The 19,650-nt window shown below is 39.2% G+C and overlaps 1 protein-coding gene across 1 annotated transcript; it reads left to right on the forward strand.

Moving 5' to 3' along the window:
• Positions 1 to 919: 919 nt before the first annotated feature.
• On the forward strand, positions 920 to 19,045 carry LOC134632375 (unconventional myosin-Va-like). The gene is made up of 40 exons (XM_063481061.1): positions 920 to 1,012; positions 1,356 to 1,466; positions 1,984 to 2,155; positions 4,864 to 5,008; positions 5,111 to 5,264; positions 5,854 to 5,997; positions 6,283 to 6,364; positions 6,482 to 6,589; positions 7,390 to 7,496; positions 7,623 to 7,888; positions 7,989 to 8,070; positions 8,219 to 8,359; positions 8,497 to 8,622; positions 9,098 to 9,181; positions 9,437 to 9,562; positions 10,338 to 10,435; positions 10,555 to 10,641; positions 10,762 to 10,870; positions 10,990 to 11,201; positions 11,293 to 11,449; positions 12,335 to 12,574; positions 12,707 to 12,955; positions 13,263 to 13,356; positions 13,451 to 13,593; positions 13,802 to 13,915; positions 14,204 to 14,338; positions 14,467 to 14,523; positions 14,718 to 14,945; positions 15,079 to 15,146; positions 15,530 to 15,604; positions 15,685 to 15,883; positions 16,044 to 16,137; positions 16,234 to 16,377; positions 16,455 to 16,609; positions 16,690 to 16,779; positions 16,884 to 17,034; positions 17,120 to 17,402; positions 18,352 to 18,526; positions 18,626 to 18,706; positions 18,803 to 19,045. The coding sequence occupies exons 1-40, from the start codon at positions 986 to 988 to the stop codon at positions 18,953 to 18,955; spliced, it is 5,466 nt and encodes a 1,821-aa protein (XP_063337131.1). The 5' UTR covers positions 920 to 985; the 3' UTR covers positions 18,956 to 19,045.
• Positions 19,046 to 19,650: the final 605 nt, after the last annotated feature.

The raw sequence follows: 19,650 nt of genomic DNA on the forward strand, positions 1-19,650 counted from the left end.
GAATGTGGCATGGTTGTTTGAGGCAGACAGGCTGGTCTCTATCTTTATTTCATAAACTGCTAATCTATTGGGATTTTTCTGTGAGCGTGTATGATTCTGTGTAGTGGGTACTTTAACTTTTTGCACTAACACTTAAACAGGACTTTGACTTCAGGTAAAGACTATAATCAAATGGAACCGGCCCATGAAGCATCTTAATCTGGCTATCCTTAAAGTGAAACAACCTCAGCCTCTCATCAACCTACAGACAAACGGAGGCATGGTGGCAATAGTTTGGCTTAAATGACTAACAAAAGTCCATATTGCTATTTCATTCAATTTCAGCCAGGCGCTCCACTCATGTTCAGACAAACCTATGATGAAAGAATATTCATTCTAATAATAATTTTTCTACAGCATTGACGCAGTCTTATGTCATTGTTGGGTTTTGAAAAACTCACTCAAATGTGTTTTGACTAACAACATTTCCTATATTTTAATAATGTGATTTTCTCTTCATATCTAAGAAGCAGACTGATATGAAGTAAGTGAAAGGTCACATTATGCACAGCACATCTTACTTGGGCACAGAAAAAAACAGTCTAAATACTTTTTCCACTGCCCTGCAAAAACAGTTCGTTAATACAAGAAGATGTGAACTTCTGCGCAGTGCCCCGTGATGCTCCCTGTGGGCCAGTAATGATTTCGAAAGAGTAATATTTTCCACTATAATTAGTAGCTCCGCGGTTACAGTGTGGCGTTGTCCTCGCGGGCTGAGATAAGTTTGCCGGCCACTGGGAGGCACGCAAGACGCACGAGAGCAAACCGTGCCTGGGCACGCGCATGTGTTGAATCTCGCTCTCCGCTAGGCGCTCGGAGTCCCAGAGAGCGGAGGAGGAGAGGAGAAAAGTTAATGGCATTCTACTCCGGGAGTCAGTAAAAATGCTCTGCGCCTCTCTTCGCGGTAGGAAAACGTTTGAGCAGGCTCACTGAGGACGTTAAAGAGATGGCAGCCGCTGAACTTTACTCCAAGGTAGGTTTGAATTTGACTATCAGGTATCCAGCTTCTCCACCCAGCTGAGTTATTTGACTTTTAGGTAACTGTCAAGTATGGCGATTTTCTCTTACGAGTGTCCGCTTAAATGAAGAGTTCTTAAACTCTTCATTTAGTAAAGGTCTTTAAATCAGACCTTTAGACTGTGTCAGCGCCGATGATATGAGTGAATGCGCTCAGTGCCGATGATATGAGTGAATGCTGTCTGGCAGCTTCATAATTGCTATTCTTTAATTTTCCTGTCACTGATGTTTATGCTGTAGTTTTTTGTACGGTTTCTGTAAGTGCAATGGTTGAATGGCCCTGACCCGTTTCCCCTCAGTATGCCCGTGTATGGCTCCCAGATGCAGCAGAAGTGTGGAAATCAGCAGAGGTTACAAAAGACTACACTCCTGGCGACCAGACGCTGTCTCTGCAGCTGGAGGATGGCACGGTGAGACAATTAAATACAAACTACTATACATACGGGACACACAAGAGTTTCACACAGAGGCACTGAAATGGACATTGATCTTCTGTCTGAGAGCCATGCGCACATTTCTCTGCAGGAACGCTGGCAACAGAGCCTCATACATTTCTATGTGCCCTGAAGGATTATTTGAGACAGCTGAGTTGTTTGATGAGTGCACAAAAATCCTTAAAAAACACTTAAAAAAGTCAACAAATTCATTTGCTGGCTTCAAAATAGGTTGAAAATAGGAAAAATTATGTGGTGAAAGAGTTATCCTCAGCTATGCTGCTGCCTGCAGCTATGATGTCGAGTTTGGGCATGCACAGCAGGTATGAAAATGAGGCCAAAGCTTTATCGTGAGTGAACATGAATAGGGGGAGCACAGTGGCTGCTTTTTAGCTTCATCATTAGGTACACCTGGTGCTGCCATTCCCTAAAAGTGGAAGCAACTTACTCTCTTCTCTTTTTCATGTTTTGCTACCTTTTTGTGTCTTTCTAGAAAGTGGAGCACAAAATAGACCCACGTACCAACAACCTGCCACCACTAAGAAACCCAGATATCCTGGTGGGGGAAAATGACCTCACAGCTCTCAGTTATCTCCATGAGCCAGCAGTGCTACACAACCTCAAAGTGCGCTTTATCGACTCCAAGTTGATTTACACATACTGTGGTAATGAGCGACATTTCCTTTGACTCGCACTATCACTGTCACTGTAGACTTTGGAGCTCTGCTCACTGTACACTCTGACATAATCTGCACTACGTTATGCTGATGTATGTGCTGCAGGTCACTTTTAAAGGAACACAGCACCATATAATGCAAGATACTTCAAATAAATGAATTAAATGAAAGCTAATGGATACTTGATTTTCCCACCTTGTAGCCGGCGGTTGGTTCCCAGTGGACATTCCTGTGCTCTTGTTGCCTACAATAATGTGAAAAACAACATTTTAATTTGACTGTAGGCAGCCTGGGCCACACATTGACTCTAGAATATTTTGGTATACTGAGAAGTTCATCGTGAACTTTGACTCCAAGATGACCAGGTCCTGTGTGTGCAAACAAGCCCAAATCATCACCCCTCCACCACCATGGTTCAAAGTTGATTACAGGTGTTTGTGCTGCTCTATTTTTTTTTTTTTTTAAATATGGTGCTATAGTGGTCATACTTGTGGATGATCAGCTAATTACAGGTCATTTGATTAGCTGAACATGCTAATTTACCCTATTAATGCCTATACAAGCAGTAAGAGCATATTTAGATTTTCACAAGACTGCATTGAGTTCTGTGAATATTTTCTTTTCTGCATGAGTCTAGGTAAGCCTCTAATATATTTACCACCCTGTCATGTAGTTCCAGACCCATAGTTTGTTGGATAAAAACACATTTTTTGTAGTATTGCCTCTCAACACCAACAACACCTGTGGATTTTCATATAATACATTTTTCAAACAATCAAGATGTGATTGAAGTGCAAATTTTCAGCTTTAATTAAAGGGGCTATTTAGAGCTCAAAGTTAATTGTAAAACTAACAGTCATTTTAACAATAGAGATTGTTTTTGATTTTTAGTTGAAAATCCTGGTGCTTGTTTGTGGATCTTTCTAGATTCAGTTTTGTCTTCAGTAACTAAAAGCATGCTCTTTTGGGTTGAGATCAGGTGACTGACTTGGAGACACTGAATTGAAGACATTGGCAAGAATATGCCTTGCAAAACTCTTGAGGTACTTTTGCAGTATGCTTTGGGTCATTATCCATTTACAATATTAAACTCTGTCCGATCAGTTTTGCTGCATTTGGCTGAATCTGAGCAGAGAGTATAGCCCTGCACACTTCATCCTGCTACTGTTATCAGCAGTCACATCATCAATAAACACAAGTGGCCCAGTTCCACTGGCAGCCATGCATGGCCATACCATAACATTGCCTCCACCATGTTTCAGAGAGTGTATTATGCTTCAGATCATGATCATTCTGGTAAAAGTTCATCTTTTCATTTGTACAAAGATTTTTTTTCTTTCTTTCCACAACTGTGCTGGCTCTGTTAGATGATTTCTGGCAAAATCTGGTCTTCTTGTTCTTGAGTGTAACGAGTGGTTTGCATCTTGTTGTAAACCCTCTGTATTTAAATTCATGAAAGTGTCTCTTGATCATAAACCTTGACATTTAGTCGCAGAGTGTTCTTGACTTGGTTAGATGTTGTGAAATAGTTTTTCTTATCCCTGGAAATAATTCTATCATCATGCACTTTAGTGGTCTTTTGTGGTCTTTCATGTCTTTTGGAGTTGCTGGATATATTGTTGTTGTTTTTTAAGAATGTTTGTTGGCTGCTCCTATCATTTTTATTTTTAGTTTTTTACCCCAGCCTAAAGAGTTCCTCCCTTACTTGCACTGACAGCCTCATATTTAAAATTACAGTGAAAGGCTATAATATGCAAATTCAACGCTGAATTCATTTCAGATAATATGTCGCCTCAATTTGATAAAATTGTTGATAAAATTTCTAAAACAGAGGTTTTTTTTAACTCCTTGAAATAAAGCTGAAAGCGTATGCTTCAGTCAGATCTTGATTGTTTTAAGTCCCTGGTGGTGGTATACAGAGACAAAATTACAAAAATAGCTATTGTGCAACAAATTATGGATGACAAATGTCGTCCCTTTCTAGGGTCTGTGTGATGTGATGAGCGAGGTGTGGCTCTAACTGTGAAACAACATACTCACTGAATAATGACGTGCCAGTCAGAAGTTATTGTGAGCATATCCTGGATTATTTTCTCCCAGACTCTTGTAAAAGTCTTTTTGCGTCCATAATGGTATCACGAGGCTGAAAACAAAAGGCGACAGAGCTTTTGTAACTGTGGCCCCCAGACTGTGGAACTCTCTCCCTTTGAGCTTGAGATCTGTGGACTCAGTGGTCTCTTTTAAAAACAGCTAAAAACCCTGGTGGCTGTCAGAAACAATGCAAGTTTAAGTAATACATACACATATGTGTATATACAAATACTATATATATGTACAGACTTCTTTCTAGTTGAGGGCTTAACATCATTTGTCCTACCCGAGCTGTTGTTTTTTCCAAATCTATTTTATCAGCTTTATTGGATTAAGAGATTAATGTTCATTCATGTTTGTTAATTTTTGTCATATTTATGTATTTCTGGATATAAAGAAAGTGAAATTGTTTTGGTTCCACTGTAAATACTTTTGATATATTTTCATTTACCAAATTTGAGTAATACGTTTAACAATCCGATAACCAGTCTGCTTTTGCAGCTTGTTTGCCGTGGTAGAGTTTAAATACATGGGAAGAAGTGGGAAGAAGACAATTCATGATGTTGTAATTGAGAGTGAACATTTTTCTTGTGGTTGATTTTTAGGAATTGTCCTGGTTGCCATCAATCCGTATGAGAGACTGCCCATCTATGACGCTGGCATCATTAATGCATACAGCGGACAAAACATGGGGGATATGGATCCCCACATCTTTGCAGTTGCAGAGGAGGCATACAAACAGATGGCCAGGTGTTGACATTTCAAAGTACATATCATGTTAAACTTTAAAGCAAGTAAATTCTTTTGTACTTCCTCTTACTAATGTTCAGTCTGTATGACACTTTCATCCAGGGATGAAAGAAATCAGTCCATTATAGTGAGTGGTGAGTCTGGGGCTGGCAAAACCGTCTCTGCCAAGTATGCAATGCGTTACTTTGCAACAGTCAGCTCCTCTGGAGAGGCCAATGTGGAGGAGCGAGTTCTTGCATCCAGTCCCATCATGGAGGTAAAGGACTTAGGACAAAAATAGAAGATATTAAAAGTTACTGAACATCTGTACGTATATTGATATTATTTATGTTATACACTAAATTTGTACATGTATCATTGTTTTCAGATTTGTGTCCAATTTTGTTGTTGTTTTTAAAAAAACTTATTTACCCTTTCATTTCATTTAATTGCAACTGTAGTGTTAATCATGATGCAACTTTCTCTGCCTGTGGTCTACATGTCTCTGCAACAATTAATTTAGAAATACCCTTTCACTGTTGGGATGAACACTCCTGTCACAGTAGAAATAACACAGTGTTGCGTGGGTTGATTCTGGTCTTGATCTACCCTGATGCCTACGTGGCTTTTGATTATGCCACTAAGCACTAACAGATTGTTTGAGCATGACAACTGCAGCAAGACAAATAAATTAGAAATATATTAGGATCCAGAACAGCAGACTGGGACCCTTACAGAAAACCCTGCAACTATCACTTCTGAGTGCCAAACACATGCCTGATCATCTACATCAGAATTCCCTGTCCTTGGTCAGAGCTTCATCTTATTTTAACTTGTTGAACTGAAACTTTTTATGTTTTATGTAGGCCCTTGGGAATGCCAAGACAACAAGGAACGACAACAGCAGCCGCTTTGGAAAATACATAGAGATTGGGTTTGACACGAAGTATTGTATAACTGGGGCTAACATGAGAACCTACTTACTGGAAAAGTCTCGAGTTGTGTTTCAGGTAAATTTCATTTCTTTGGATTTTACTTGAATATTTTATCTTTTTATATGATGCATTTCTCCTGCAAAGTGAGCTATTTTAAAGCACTGTAATGTTTGTGTAACAGTGTGTTTAATGTGCAGTGTAGTAACAATGAACCATAAACAACTCACTGTTTGATCAGTCTGGGAGAGCACCAGCTATTTTTAAGGCAACATTTAGTTTGAATTTCTGCCTAATTTTACTAAGTTTTCTTCATGGTACGTTTTCGTGGTAACTATGTTACATCTGTATTCACAACTTTAGGCCCACGGTGAAAGGAACTACCATATATTCTACCAGCTATGTGCCTCTTCACATTTACCAGAGTTCAAAACCTTCAGGTTAGGTGAGCAATTCTCTAAAATATAAATTTCCTTTAGTCCTTTAAAAAAATAAAACTAAAACATTTTGCAATTGCAGTTGTCTGTATTAATACAGTATTTTCTTTCATTAATGAGGTAAGGTTGCGCAGATGACTTCCACTGCACCAACCAGGGTCAGAGCCCAGTCATAGATGGAGTGGATGATGCCAAAGAGATGTGCAATACCCGTAGGTCTTTCTCACTGTTAGGTGAGTGTTTGCTGTGTTTTAGTAAGGTTTACATGTGCATGTAGAGCAGATCATTTGATGATTGTGTTATAGAGTTTTGTTTGACACAAAAGCCCAAAGTGGGAAGGATGCAACATTTAATTCACATTATTTTCATTTTCAAAACTTTCAGTGACTCGTGAGATCCAACGAGTCTGGCCATTTTCTTGCTGAAAGAACAATTCCCTTTGGGGGAAAAAATGTTTCTTTGTAAAGATGATAATTTAGAATAACTTCGTATTGAGTTGGAGTTACTTTTGTTTTAAGGCAGTGGCATCAAACGTGTTGGCCAGGGGCTAGAACTGGCAGGCCAGTAGGTCTAATTCAGCCTCTGGATAGCATGATATCTTCAATTTTGATGGAGTGATCTGAATACTGTGAAATAGTGTAATTAAATTGTGCAGAAAATATTTTTGGATGGCCACAAGGTCTTTGCTTCATACACAGTAAAATAGTTACACAAACTGTACTCTCTATGCTTTGCAGGTCCAGTGTGAATTATAATGTGAAACATTACAGAAATGAACTTCATGTGGTTCCTTAAATGCAAACATTATAGAACATGCATTTCTTTACTTCTTTACATTAAGAAAACATGTTTTCTGTCCAGCCCAGTTGAGATTAAATTGGGCTATATGCTGGCCATTAACTAAAGCCCCCCCCTTATAGAAACATGGGATCCCCTCCCTATAGGGGTCAAGGGTTCATTTGTTATTCATCTGTACAGTCTTGCTTTTGGACTCTGTGACATTATTAATCCTCATTTATTGTCTCGATTGTAGGAATTGGGGAAAGCGATCAAATGGAAATTTACCAAATTCTGTCAGCTATTCTTCATCTTAGCAATGTGGAGGTAAAAGACCAGTCAGCAGACAGGTGCAGCATAAAGGTAAACATTATTTTTCACAGGACACAACATACAATTTTATAATTTTTAAAAAATATATAATTGTATGAATGTTGCTTTGAGGATGTGTAGGTCTTTATCAGATCAATGTTATTCATGTATTTCCAGAAGGATGATGTCCACCTGATGGTTTTCTGTGACCTGATGGGAGTGCCTTGCGAAGAAATGGCCCACTGGTTATGCCACAGGAAGCTCAAGACAACCACGGAAACCTTTGTTAAGCCTGTTCCCAAAATGAACGCTATCTATGGCCGAGATGCCCTAGCCAAACACATTTATGCCAGACTCTTCAGCTGGATTGTGGACAGTATCAACATTGCCTTAAAATCCACAGTGAAGCAGCACTCATTCATTGGTGTGCTCGACATTTACGGGTCTGTTTTTGAACACTAGCTTTGCTGTTCATTTCTCTGTTTATACTCTGCAGTTCACCAGATATGTTTGTTTTTAATGTAACCTTGTATTTTTCCTCAGGTTTGAAACTTTTGACATCAACAGCTTCGAACAGTTCTGCATCAACTATGCAAATGAAAAGCTTCAACAACAGTTCAACCTGGTATGTGTCTTTTTCTCTTCAAAATCTTTTTACATATATATTTATTTATTTTGAACAATAATGACAGATCTTATTATCTTATAATGTTATTTGTTTTTGTCAAAACATACAGTACCTGTAAATCATTTTTAGCTCCCATTCTTTCCAGCATGTCTTCAAACTGGAACAAGAGGAGTACATGAAAGAGGAAATCCCTTGGACACTGATTGACTTCTATGACAATCAGCCTTGTATTAATCTCATTGAAGCCAAACTGGGCGTTCTGGACCTTCTGGATGAGGAGTGTAAGGTAAAATGCCATTTTTGTTTATTTTCTTCCCACCAGAAGTGTGTCCAGCTGCTTTTCAGACTCTCTGCCACACTGTGCTTGGAGGTTATGAGTAATGCCGTGACTAACTGATGTGTCAGCTCTTCCTCTTTCCATAGATGCCCAAAGGATCTGACGAAACATGGGCACAGAAGCTGTACAACACCCTCCTGAAGCAGAATGCTCACTTTGAAAAACCACGCTTGTCAAATAGAGCTTTCATCATCCACCACTTTGCTGACAAGGTGAAAAGGAATTGTACGGCATACGCTAATGTGCCCTTGCTTCAGCTTGAATGGTTCAGAATCTTTTTCTGCTGTGTGTTTGTGGGTTTTCTCCAGGTGTATCAAATTAACTTTAACTGAATTGCTTGTGTGTGCAAATGTGTGTACTTGTGACTTGATTGGTTAGTGACTACTCTGTGGTATAAACCCATGCTTTTGCCCAGTGTGTGCTGGGATTAGCTCCAGCTCTCCATATCCTGAACAGAACAAGCAGTGTGGAAACAGACGGATGTGTGACTCATTTACTAAGCAAGAGTAAAAACCGTGAAGTTGTACCTGTCTGCAAAGTCAAAATCCATACCTTTCCCACAAATGTTTGATTCATATGATTCTGTTTATTGAAGCCATACCACTCAGTCTGCTTCAGCCTTTGGGTGAATATGACCTTTGCTCTTTTAGTGAGAGAACACAGTCTGACCTGGTCCTTTGTGCCTAGGTGGAGTATCAGTGTGTGGGCTTCCTGGAGAAAAATAAGGACACTGTCAATGAAGAACAGATTAATGTGCTGAAAAAGAGCAAGGTGAACTTATAAACTTTCTGTTGTTTTTATTCTCACTTATGCTAATATTCAGGGTTTTTTTGTTTGTTTGTTTGTTTTTTGTGTAAAAGTATTCAGAAGGTTTAAATTTCAGCATCACTTTGCCAAGAGCAAATGTCGTAAGTTTGTGGGCACACACCCTTGAATTGTTCAGGCACAACTATTGAAGGAAGTACACACTTGTCTGCATTGAAAATGCTGCCATCTGCTGTTCACTGATTACTTTTGTTGTTTCAGTTTGACCTGCTAGTGAAGCTATTTGAGGATGATGAGAAGGCAGCAAATTCTTCTAACAAACTTACAAGCAGCATTGGAAGGGCTGGATCAGCTAAGAAGGATACTAAGAAGACTGTTGGACTGCAGGTGAGAAAATGACTCACAGGTAACTCTTTGACTGTGTCCCCCCCCCCTTTTTTTTTTCAGTCTTTATTTTGGTAGAACATTAACAAGCAAACAGGAAATTAGGGTGAAAGTGAGGGAGGCATGAAGGAAATGGTCTGGGGTGGAACCCAGGCTTCTCTGGCCTTCTCAGCATAAAGGTTGGATGTACAGCCAGTTGAGTGGCAACCACCCCAAGGAACGTTGACATTTCCACTCACACAACTCTCGTTCCATAGACGGCCATGACATTGGACAGAATTACAGGGTTTTAGCTGGCCTTTCTTGTGACTGTGTGCTAATGAATTCTGTAAAGTGGTACAGTGTCTCATTGTGTAAGCATACCCATTGTAAAGATGAATTTATCACAGTGTTAGTTAAACCTGTAATAACCAGCTTGTGCAGAACAGACAGAGAAGCCGATATGCTTTGATTTAACTGTTGATTTGTACTCCATATTCACTAAAGTACTCATATTTAAGGTTTTTTTTGCCCTTCTTTATAACTGTTAAATTATAAAGAAGCGTTGTGAATGTGATGTTTGATAGTTACGAAGTCCCTGTCCTCAAAGCCTGGAGAGCATGCATGATTGTGGACATTGTATCAGCTGTTCAGGTTCAAGTCTATTTAGGATCCTTGTAGAGAAAATGCATGATGGGGGAGAATTAAAACAAACGTGGAAATTTATAGTAACTGACCATATTAATTATTGTATTTTTCTATTCTCTTAGGAAGAATTAATTCTTGTCTTTTTATTCAGTTTCGACAGTCCCTGCATTTGCTGATGGAAACACTGAATGCTACAACTCCTCACTACGTGCGCTGCATCAAACCAAATGACCATAAAGCTCCGTTCACGTGAGGCAGATTTTGCTTTTTGTTGTTGTTTTTTTTGTTTCCCACTTTTTTTTTTTTCATACAGCTATGTTCGACAAGAACACATTAAAGGTTGTGCGCTTATGTTATTTTAAATAAAGATTGGACCCTGTGAGGGCTGTACAACAGCTTCGAGCATGCGGCATCCTCGAAACTATCCGGATCTCAGCAGCAGGCTTCCCATCAAGGTAGCATATCATCAAGCACTTCTGATACAGAGCAAAGAGCCACGAGAAGCTGTTAAAAAATGTTTGCAATAGATAATCCTATATAAATTATAGATATAATTTATGATCTGATTATTGCAGGTGGACCTATCAGGAATTTTTTAGCCGCTATCGGGTTCTCATGAAGCAAAAGGACTTGCTTCCTGATAGAAAACAGGCCTGCAAAAATCTCCTGGAAAAACTTATAAAGGTATGGGTGTGTTTTATAAAATCAGCTTTCACAGGCTCACTTTTAATGTGATGTAATACATATTGGACTGTGTTTTTTTTGTTTGTTTGTTTGTTTGTTTGTTTGTTTGTTTGTTTTAGGACCAGGGGAAATACCAGTTTGGCAAAAACAAGATCTTCTTCAGAGCTGGCCAGGTGGCTTTCTTGGAGAAGCTGCGCTCGGACAAATTGCGTATGGCTTGTGTCTGCATCCAGAAGACTATTCGCTGCTGGCTGGCACGCAAAAAGTACCTGAGGATGAGGGAGTCTGCCATTACTATTCAGAAGCATGTACGGGGTCACCAGGCACGCTGGTAAGTGGGGATGCCAAACAACAGCAGAAGTTTGATTTTAGAAACTTTATGGATATTTTAGATGTATTTCTGAAATGCTTTTTTCTGTTAGTTACGCCAAGTTACTGCGGCAAACCAGAGCAGCTATTATCATTCAATGCAATGTGCGAATGTGGTCGAAAAGGAAACGCTACCAGCAGCAGCGTTCTGCAGCTATCACTGTTCAGTGCTTCTGGAGGGCCCACATGGCTAGAAAGCAGTACTATAAGGTAACATCATGTTGATCTTTAGACGTTTACTATATCCTACCTATTTTTTTTTCTTCTGTATTCATTGAGAGATTTGAATGCTAATCAATAAACGAAAAAAATAAACAATATAAGGTGACCATATACCGACAAACTAAATATGGGAAAAAGAGCATCTTTGCCTAATAATGTGGGATATGTTACAAATGAGACGTATTTAGCATCTGAACACATTTTATTTAAAGGCAGTCTTCCCAACCCCTTCACAAATTCAATGCAGTGAGCATAAAAATAAGCTAAAGTTTAATTCTTATGCGTTATGTCTTTTTATTCTTATGTATTCTTCTTTTTTTTCCTGGGTAAGATGATTATTTTAATAGCTGTTTTTGCTGGTAATCATCACTGTATCCATCAAATGGTATATGTTTTGAGCTTTAAGTTTCTTGTGAAAACACAGACAACTAACAAAACATGAAAAAAAACCCTGATATTCTCCTTCCACCAGTTTCTCCCAGTTATTAGAAGTTTCCTGATTTTAGCTGTAGCTGAACTTCTTTTTAATTGTGGTATTTTTCATTGAATTTAGTGTGGCTTGTGACCTTGTGATGATGTGCTGTTTTCCGCCTTGGTTTTAGCCCCCGGAAACCCAAGCCTGCTCTCACTTCCATTCAGTGAAAGCCAGATTATTTTTTTAATGCTTCTGCCTTACAGCAGTGACTTTTGAAAACCTCTCATTATGTGGGAGAAAAACACAGTGCAGACCCACATAAAGAATGACGTCTGCTCGCTCTATTTCTATATGATTCTTTAACTGTATTTAACTGTATTTTTTTTAAGTGAAAGTCTTTTACTTCACTTTTAAATATGATGTTATGGACTTGCTTTTGCCCTTCTTTGTTTGCACAGTTGATGTATGAGAAAAAGGCACTGGTCATTCAGAAGTGGGTGAAAGGCTGGCAGGCCAGACAGCATTACAAGCGCATCCTGGCAGCCATTATCCTGCTGCAGAGTTGTGTGCGTCGCATGAGGGCAAAGAGGGAATTAAAGAAGCTGAAAGTAGAAGCACGCTCTGTGGACCACTTCAAGAAGCTCAATATTGGCATGGAGAACAAGATTATGCAGTTGCAGCACAAGATAAATGAGCAGGTGGGTATTGTGTGAGTATGGAGGCCTAGATTTGTACGAGGTACGTATTTGATTACTCTGTCACAAGAAAAAAAGTTCATTGGGAGTTGTCATATCACATGAACAGCATGTGTTTGTACCCCCCTCCCGCAGCAAAAGGAAAACAGAGAACTCAGTGAGAAGCTGAGTGTTATGGAGAAAGCTCAGACTATGGAGATAGAGAGACAGAGCAGTGAGATAGAAAACCTGTGTAGATCAGAGCAAGAGGCCAGAGCTAAAGCAGAGAGGCTACCCTCACTGCTGGAGCAGCTCTCCTTCCTCCAGCACGAACTGGAAAACACCCGCAGAGAGAAGGAAGACCTGGAAGAGCAGACAAAGGTCTACAAGGAGCAGACAGAGCAGGTAAGCTGTTATTGCAGTCTTCGAGATTTGCCTCAAACCTTGACCTGACTTTCTTTTATACCTGTTAATTATAAGAAAAAGTGACATCGTAGATTAATGACACAATGTCACATAGATAATATTGTATTTCATAACTCCTCAGACTATAGAGAATAATAAGTTGCCTTACTGTAAATGTTGAATAAAGAGTGTTATATGACAGAAAGCAATTTTATATATTTGGTGGCAAGAGGACCTTAAAAATGTGTCATTTTCCACAGAATGAACAGAAATAATATCTGATGATTATGTCCACTCTCAAAACCAGGTGGTAGATGAACTTAACACGAAGAACAACTTGTTGAAAAATGACGTTGATGAACTGAACAAGCAAATCACTGAACAAGCACAACAGCTGACAGGTACTAAACGGTTACCGTCAGACCTGTACTAGTCATCGATAATTCCTGACATTTAGAAAAAAAAATATGCATAAAGAAAACTGTTTTGACCCAGAGATTCAAACCAATGCTGAGAACTCCAAACAGCTGGAGCAGGACTTGACTGAGGAACGTTCTCGATACCAAAGTCTGCTGAGCGAACACCTGCATCTGGAGGAGCGGCACAGAGACCTGAAGGAACAGATGGATCTCAACACTGTGAGGAACTATACTTAGTATTCAAACACACATTAGGAATTTCAAGCATAACTTACAAACCATGACCAGTTTTTACATGGTCACAATGACTTACAGAGCATACCGAAACCAGCTATAAGTACTAGACAAAGACTAAGTGTTGCAAACATAGGAATGCTTGCCATGTTTATTCCCTCTATGACATATTGTCTTTTTCATTTTCACCTAGACTTCAAGCAAATCTAGTCTGAAGAGGACAGACTCCAACTACAGCAGTAACTCATCCGAGTTTAGTCAGAGCTTAGGCTCTACTGAGGGTGAAGACAGCTCTGTACAAACAGAGGTATGAAATACTCGCCATCTGTCAGCTTTGAGGTGGCTGTGAAGCATTTTGTGGGATGTACTATGAGGAATTTTACAGGTAACACGTTTTTATGAGGCACTTCAGAAGACGGTTCTGGGTAGAGTTCACATGTTATCTATGTGGGTTTCCTCTAGGCACTGGATACTCCTTCCTCAGATCATCTGTGGGAAGATTTCTTTCTGGCAATGTCTGTGTTATAATCCTATTAGTGCAGCATTCTTAGTTAGATTCTAAAGAGATCAGCCCGGGCTTGCTGTGTTGTGTTAGGATGAGACCCAGACTGCAGTGGACCTGCCAGTCCTCCTGAAGCTTCAGAGGAGAGTGAAAGAGCTGGAGCAGGAGAAACAGTCACTATGGCAGCAGCTGGATAAACGAGAGGAAGACCAGCAAGAAAAAGCAAAAGTATGAATGCAATTTTTCTCTCTCCAAAAATGTAAAATTGCAAAATATACATAGCTGCTTTTTTTTCTTAAAGGGTTTTGGTGATTTTATTTATTATTATTATTTATTGATGTTTTTCAAAATAAAAGGAGGTCGAGGAACAGAGAACAAGTGGAAGAGCAGAACTGGACTTGGAAACACTGAAGGTGTGATGCTCTGTGGTTCAGTTTCAGCATACCAGAAATAAAATGCCCACAAATAGTTTTAACATATTACCACAGTCTTTAATAACCTTTCTTTGTACTGAAATACTGAAAGATGATTATAAACAAAATATATTTATTGATTCTTTTTGTTTTTGTTTTTTTTGTCTTTCTTGTTTCTAAATGTCTTGATGCAGCGACAAGAACTGGAGTCTGAGAACAAGAAATTGAAGCAGGATCTAAATGAGCTGCGAAAGTCTCTGACTAATGAGAACAGTGATTTAGTGCCCCCTGCCCCTGGTTCTCTGCCCTACAAAGTCCTGCTGGAGCAACTCAATTCTTCCACGGAGGAGCTGGAGATGAGGAAAGAGGAGGTGCTGCTCCTGCGGTCGCATTTGGTGCGCCAAGAGGCTCTTAAACACAAGGTGAAAAATTGAATGATACTGTTGTTATTCCCATTAAAAGAAATGGAAATACATTTATTTAAAAACACAGTATTTTAATTAAAATGTATAATGAACAGTAATTAGAGGGATATAATATTGATCTGACCTGCAGGACTCTGCACTGGGAGAAGGCGTGAAATTGGATCTCAGTGAAATCCCCTCATATCAAGACGTTCACAAGTAAGACCTCCTGGCTTCTGCTAAAATATTAATGTTCCTGAAAAATTTGAATGCAATTAATTCATTTTCAAAAAGGCCACTAAAGGTATTAAAAAAATTGTAGAAAACATAATTATTTGTTTGGTCTATCCATTTCTTTTGGCTTTACTACTTGTGTGCATCAGAATCTGATTCATTTAGGTAATTATTTAATTGTAAATTATTGTTGTATGACTTCTGAAAGTACCATAAAGTTTTGAAGGATTTGATGCCATATCATCTCAACTGCCCTTGTGTCATACTTTAACTTATGAGTTGTTATTATTTATTATTTGTATATTATCTTATGTAGAGTTAGAATGTCTTAAAATGAACGTTCATGTTGTGATGCTCCAATTACTCAGATCCACTGACATCCACACACTGAATGAAGATGGAGAGCTGTGGCTGGCTTATGAAGGCTTGAAAGAGACAAATAGGTAATGAAGTAATAATAGTCAGGAGTTATTAAAGCAAGTTCATGTTCAAGGCCATTGAAAGCTATCCCTCCATCCTGCAGGCTTCTGGAGTACCAGATGCACGAGCAGGAACAGGTTCACAATGAGAGGTACATGAAGCTGGTAGAGGAGATGAATAAGCTGAAGGATGAAAAGGAGCAGCAGCAGAAGATGCTGACTCAGAGTCTCCTCTTGCCTGAAGATGCCCGAATTGAAGCAAGCTTGAAGCTTGAGATTACACGGCTGACCAGAGAGAACCTGGTGGGTTTATCCAACATCTATCACTCTGCCTTAAAGTAAAGTGGTAGTAATAGTAATATTAGTAATACTTTTAGTTTCACAGTTTCAGTAACAAACACCTCTCTGCCATGTATTAGCCTTAAAATAATAATGTAATCATGTAATTTTTATGTAATTTTAGGAACTTCTGGAACAGCAAGAGAAACAAGACAAAACCATAAGAAAGCTGAAAAAACAACTTAAACTTTACATGAAAAAGGTTGAAGATTTTGAAGGTAACCACAAAGAACTGAGTTTGTACATAGTTACACTTATTTTTAAGAGCATGTTAGCAATAATCCTGTCATTGCTCATGTTATTGCTGTGTTTAGTGAGCACTGAGCAAGAGAACAGACGCTCAGTGGTGAGTCCTCCTGGCAGAGCAGTGAACATCACCCGCAAAGAGAAGGAGTACCAGGGCATGTTGGAGTACAAGCAGGGTGACGAGAGCCGGTTGCTTAAGAATCTGGTCATAGGTGGGACAAACATATGTTCAAGGAAATAATAAAATGTGGTTGATGTTTTTTGTAATGAAATGGTTCAATCTGCTCAGATCTGAAGCCTCGCGGCGTTGCCGTCAGCTTCACTCCAGGCCTTCCTGCCTACATAATCTTCATGTGCGTACGATATGCAGACATTGTGAATGACGATCAGAGAGTTAGCGCTCTGCTAAATTCAACCATCAGCAGCATCAAAGGGGTCATCAAGGTGCAGTATATAACTTAAATCTGCATTATTAAAGTAAGTGACGCTTTTAGTTTGATTTCATTTTTATAATCTTTCTGCAGAGGAGAGGAAATGACTTTGAAGTGGTGTCTTTCTGGCTGGCTAACACCTGCCGGTTAATGCACTGTCTGAAGCAGTACAGTGGCGATGAGGTAAGCTTGAAAGTTTGCCAGTATACGTATACCAGTGTTATGTATGTAGCTGTACATAGAACTTAATTAATCCTAGATATCTGTGCGACTTTTGTGGACTTCAGGTTTTTATGGTGCACAACACGGCTAAGCAGAATGAGCACTGCTTGACCAATTTTGAACTATCAGAGTACCAGCAGGTCTTTGGCGATCTGGCCATTCAGATTTACCGTCAACTCATCAAATGTATGGAGGACATCCTGCAGCACCTCATAGGTGAGGAGACGTAATCTAATGATACTTAACAAGTAACAACATATTTTATTAAGTCTGTCACCTACAATTTGTGTCTTATTTGTAGTTTCGAGCATGCTGGAGAACGAGACAATCCAGGGTGTTTTAGGGTCCAAACCAACAGGCCTGAGGAAGAGGAGCACCAATTTCTCAGAAGAGGGGGCTGTTACAATGGAGGTCCTCCTGCAGCGCCTTGGCCTCTTCCACACCACCATGAGTCAGCATGGGATGGACTCAGACCTCATTAAACAGGTGGTCAAGCAGCAGTTTTACATCATCTGTGCGGTCACACTCAACCACCTGCTGCTGCGGAAGGACATGTGCTCCTGGGGTAAAGGCCTGCAGATCAGGTACAGCCAAACACACACTGGGCATGAAAAACAAAAAAAGATGGTAAGGAGAGTGAAGATAAAAAAAAAAAAAAATAAATAAAATAAAATAAAAATGATAGTCTATTATTTATATCAGGCAAGATTTCTGCTTTATCATCAATCAGCATTCAAAAGTCAAGACATAAAATACACGACTGCTTGTCGTATTTGAATTACAGGTATGAATTTCAAACACAAGACCTCAGTCCCATCTTACTGAGTTATGTTACATTAGCCTTATATGTTTAGATCTTGATTTTAATCTGAAGTTTCCCCCTGTTGACACAGACTGATCACATACTGGATATAATTTACCTGGCTGTCCAGGTAAAGAAGATGCTATTATTTTATAGCTGCATCATTACATGAAATATAAATATTCCAGATATATTACAAAGGAGTTTTTTAAACACATTTCACCATTTCTTAAGCAAACACATTTGGAAAACAGTTCATATGATTAACAAGTTCAAATGCACAACGGTAACTCAGGAGAGATGGTTAAGATGGAGTCTGAGGGGAGCCAGGTTCACCCAAACTAATGTCAAGGTCACTGATGGCACACTGAGTGAGATCTAGCTGTGAGAACGACGAGAGAGAAATCTAGGGGCCCGGCTCTATTTCAAAGAGCAAAATGTAAGGTAATACCATTTGAGACAACTTTTTGATTTGGGTTAGGCAGACAGACAGAAAACATGAAGAGGGCATCAACTGATCCTAACATAAGACTATATTAATTGACCTTTACCCTTAAATATGAGGTTAACAAATAGCACTGCCAAAATCATAAAGGTGGCAGAGTTTTCAGGTAATATAATACATATCTGTTTTTTATATTTGTTTTAATTTCTGTGGTTGGACAGAAGAATGATGGAAGAACTTACCTGGGCAGTATGGAGCTTAATCTGTATTGTTTCTCTGGGTTCAGGTACAATGTATGGCAGCTGGAGGAGTGGCTGGCTGAGAGAGAGCTGACAGACTGCGGTGCAAAAGAAACTCTGGAGCCTCTCATACAGGCTGCACAGCTTCTACAGATCAAGAAAAAGACTGAAGCAGATGCCCAAGCCATCTGCAACATGTGCACCGGCCTCACCACAGCACAGGTTGACCATCAGTTAAGACTCAGCTTTGTTAATCTGTAGACAGTTTATCCTGCTTGTGTTCTGATTGCCGTTTGTTTTTTTGTTGTTTATTGTTGACAGATTGTCAAAGTATTGACCTTGTACACACCGGTGATTGAGTTTGAAGAGAGAGTGTCACCTTCATTCATCACAACGATTAAAGTGAGTAAAGCTTTGTCCTCTTTTACTATTATGTTAATGTTTAATATGTTTGTAACTTTTCTTTATCTGGCTTTGTTTGTTTGCTTTGCATTTTAGAACCTTTTGAAAGACAGAGCTGAGTCATCCACTTTGATGATGGATGCCAAGAAAATCTTCACCGTCACCCTCCCGTTCACACCTTCCTCTGTGGCTCTGGACACCATCCAGATCCCGAGTAGCCTCAATCTGGGCTTCCTTACCCGCATCTAGACCTGTAACTTCTGACACTTGCAGTATAAAAGTATCTTCACAGTTGGCTTTTATTGGACTCCAGAAACCAAGGAGAGGCCGTGTACATGTTATCTGTTTGCTTTTAGTATGAAGCATAAATGCTCTTGGAACAGTGAATATAAAATATAGGTCTCTTAAAGGTTGCAAATCTTGTGTTGCTGACTGTATTGTAAACACACTGGTTCATTCTTGCGTTCATGGGTCAGATTTTTCTTCTACCAAACTAAGTTTCACAAGTTCACTTGCTTATATGGTATTTATGATTACATGAATTCATAAAAGTGGAGTTTATATTTTTAAATTTAGTAAGAAATTTGGGAGCACTCCAGTATTTCTTTATATTTTTATAACTGCTGATGTAATGTTATTCTATTTATGCACATCATGGCAAGGGGAGGGAAGAAAGAGTTCAAGTACATATATGTATATGTATTTAACTGATGTTGTCGGTCACATTAAAGGCTGGCTGATCAGTAACATGATGATGTTAAAATGCTGCACAGTGTTTAACTACCTCGTGAGGTATGTCAAGCTTGGTGTTCTGTTGAATTTTCAGAACAATCAAGAGTATTTTAGTTATGGTCAATATTTCTCTTGACACTGTAATGCATCCACTTCTCTTTGTAATAAGGTATACAGCTGTGTCTAACTGTAGACATCCCCCATTAAAGAAA

The sequence above is a fragment of the Pelmatolapia mariae genome, linkage group LG7 (assembly GCF_036321145.2).
Source record: "Pelmatolapia mariae isolate MD_Pm_ZW linkage group LG7, Pm_UMD_F_2, whole genome shotgun sequence".
NCBI classification, from domain to species: Eukaryota; Metazoa; Chordata; class Actinopteri; order Cichliformes; family Cichlidae; genus Pelmatolapia; species Pelmatolapia mariae.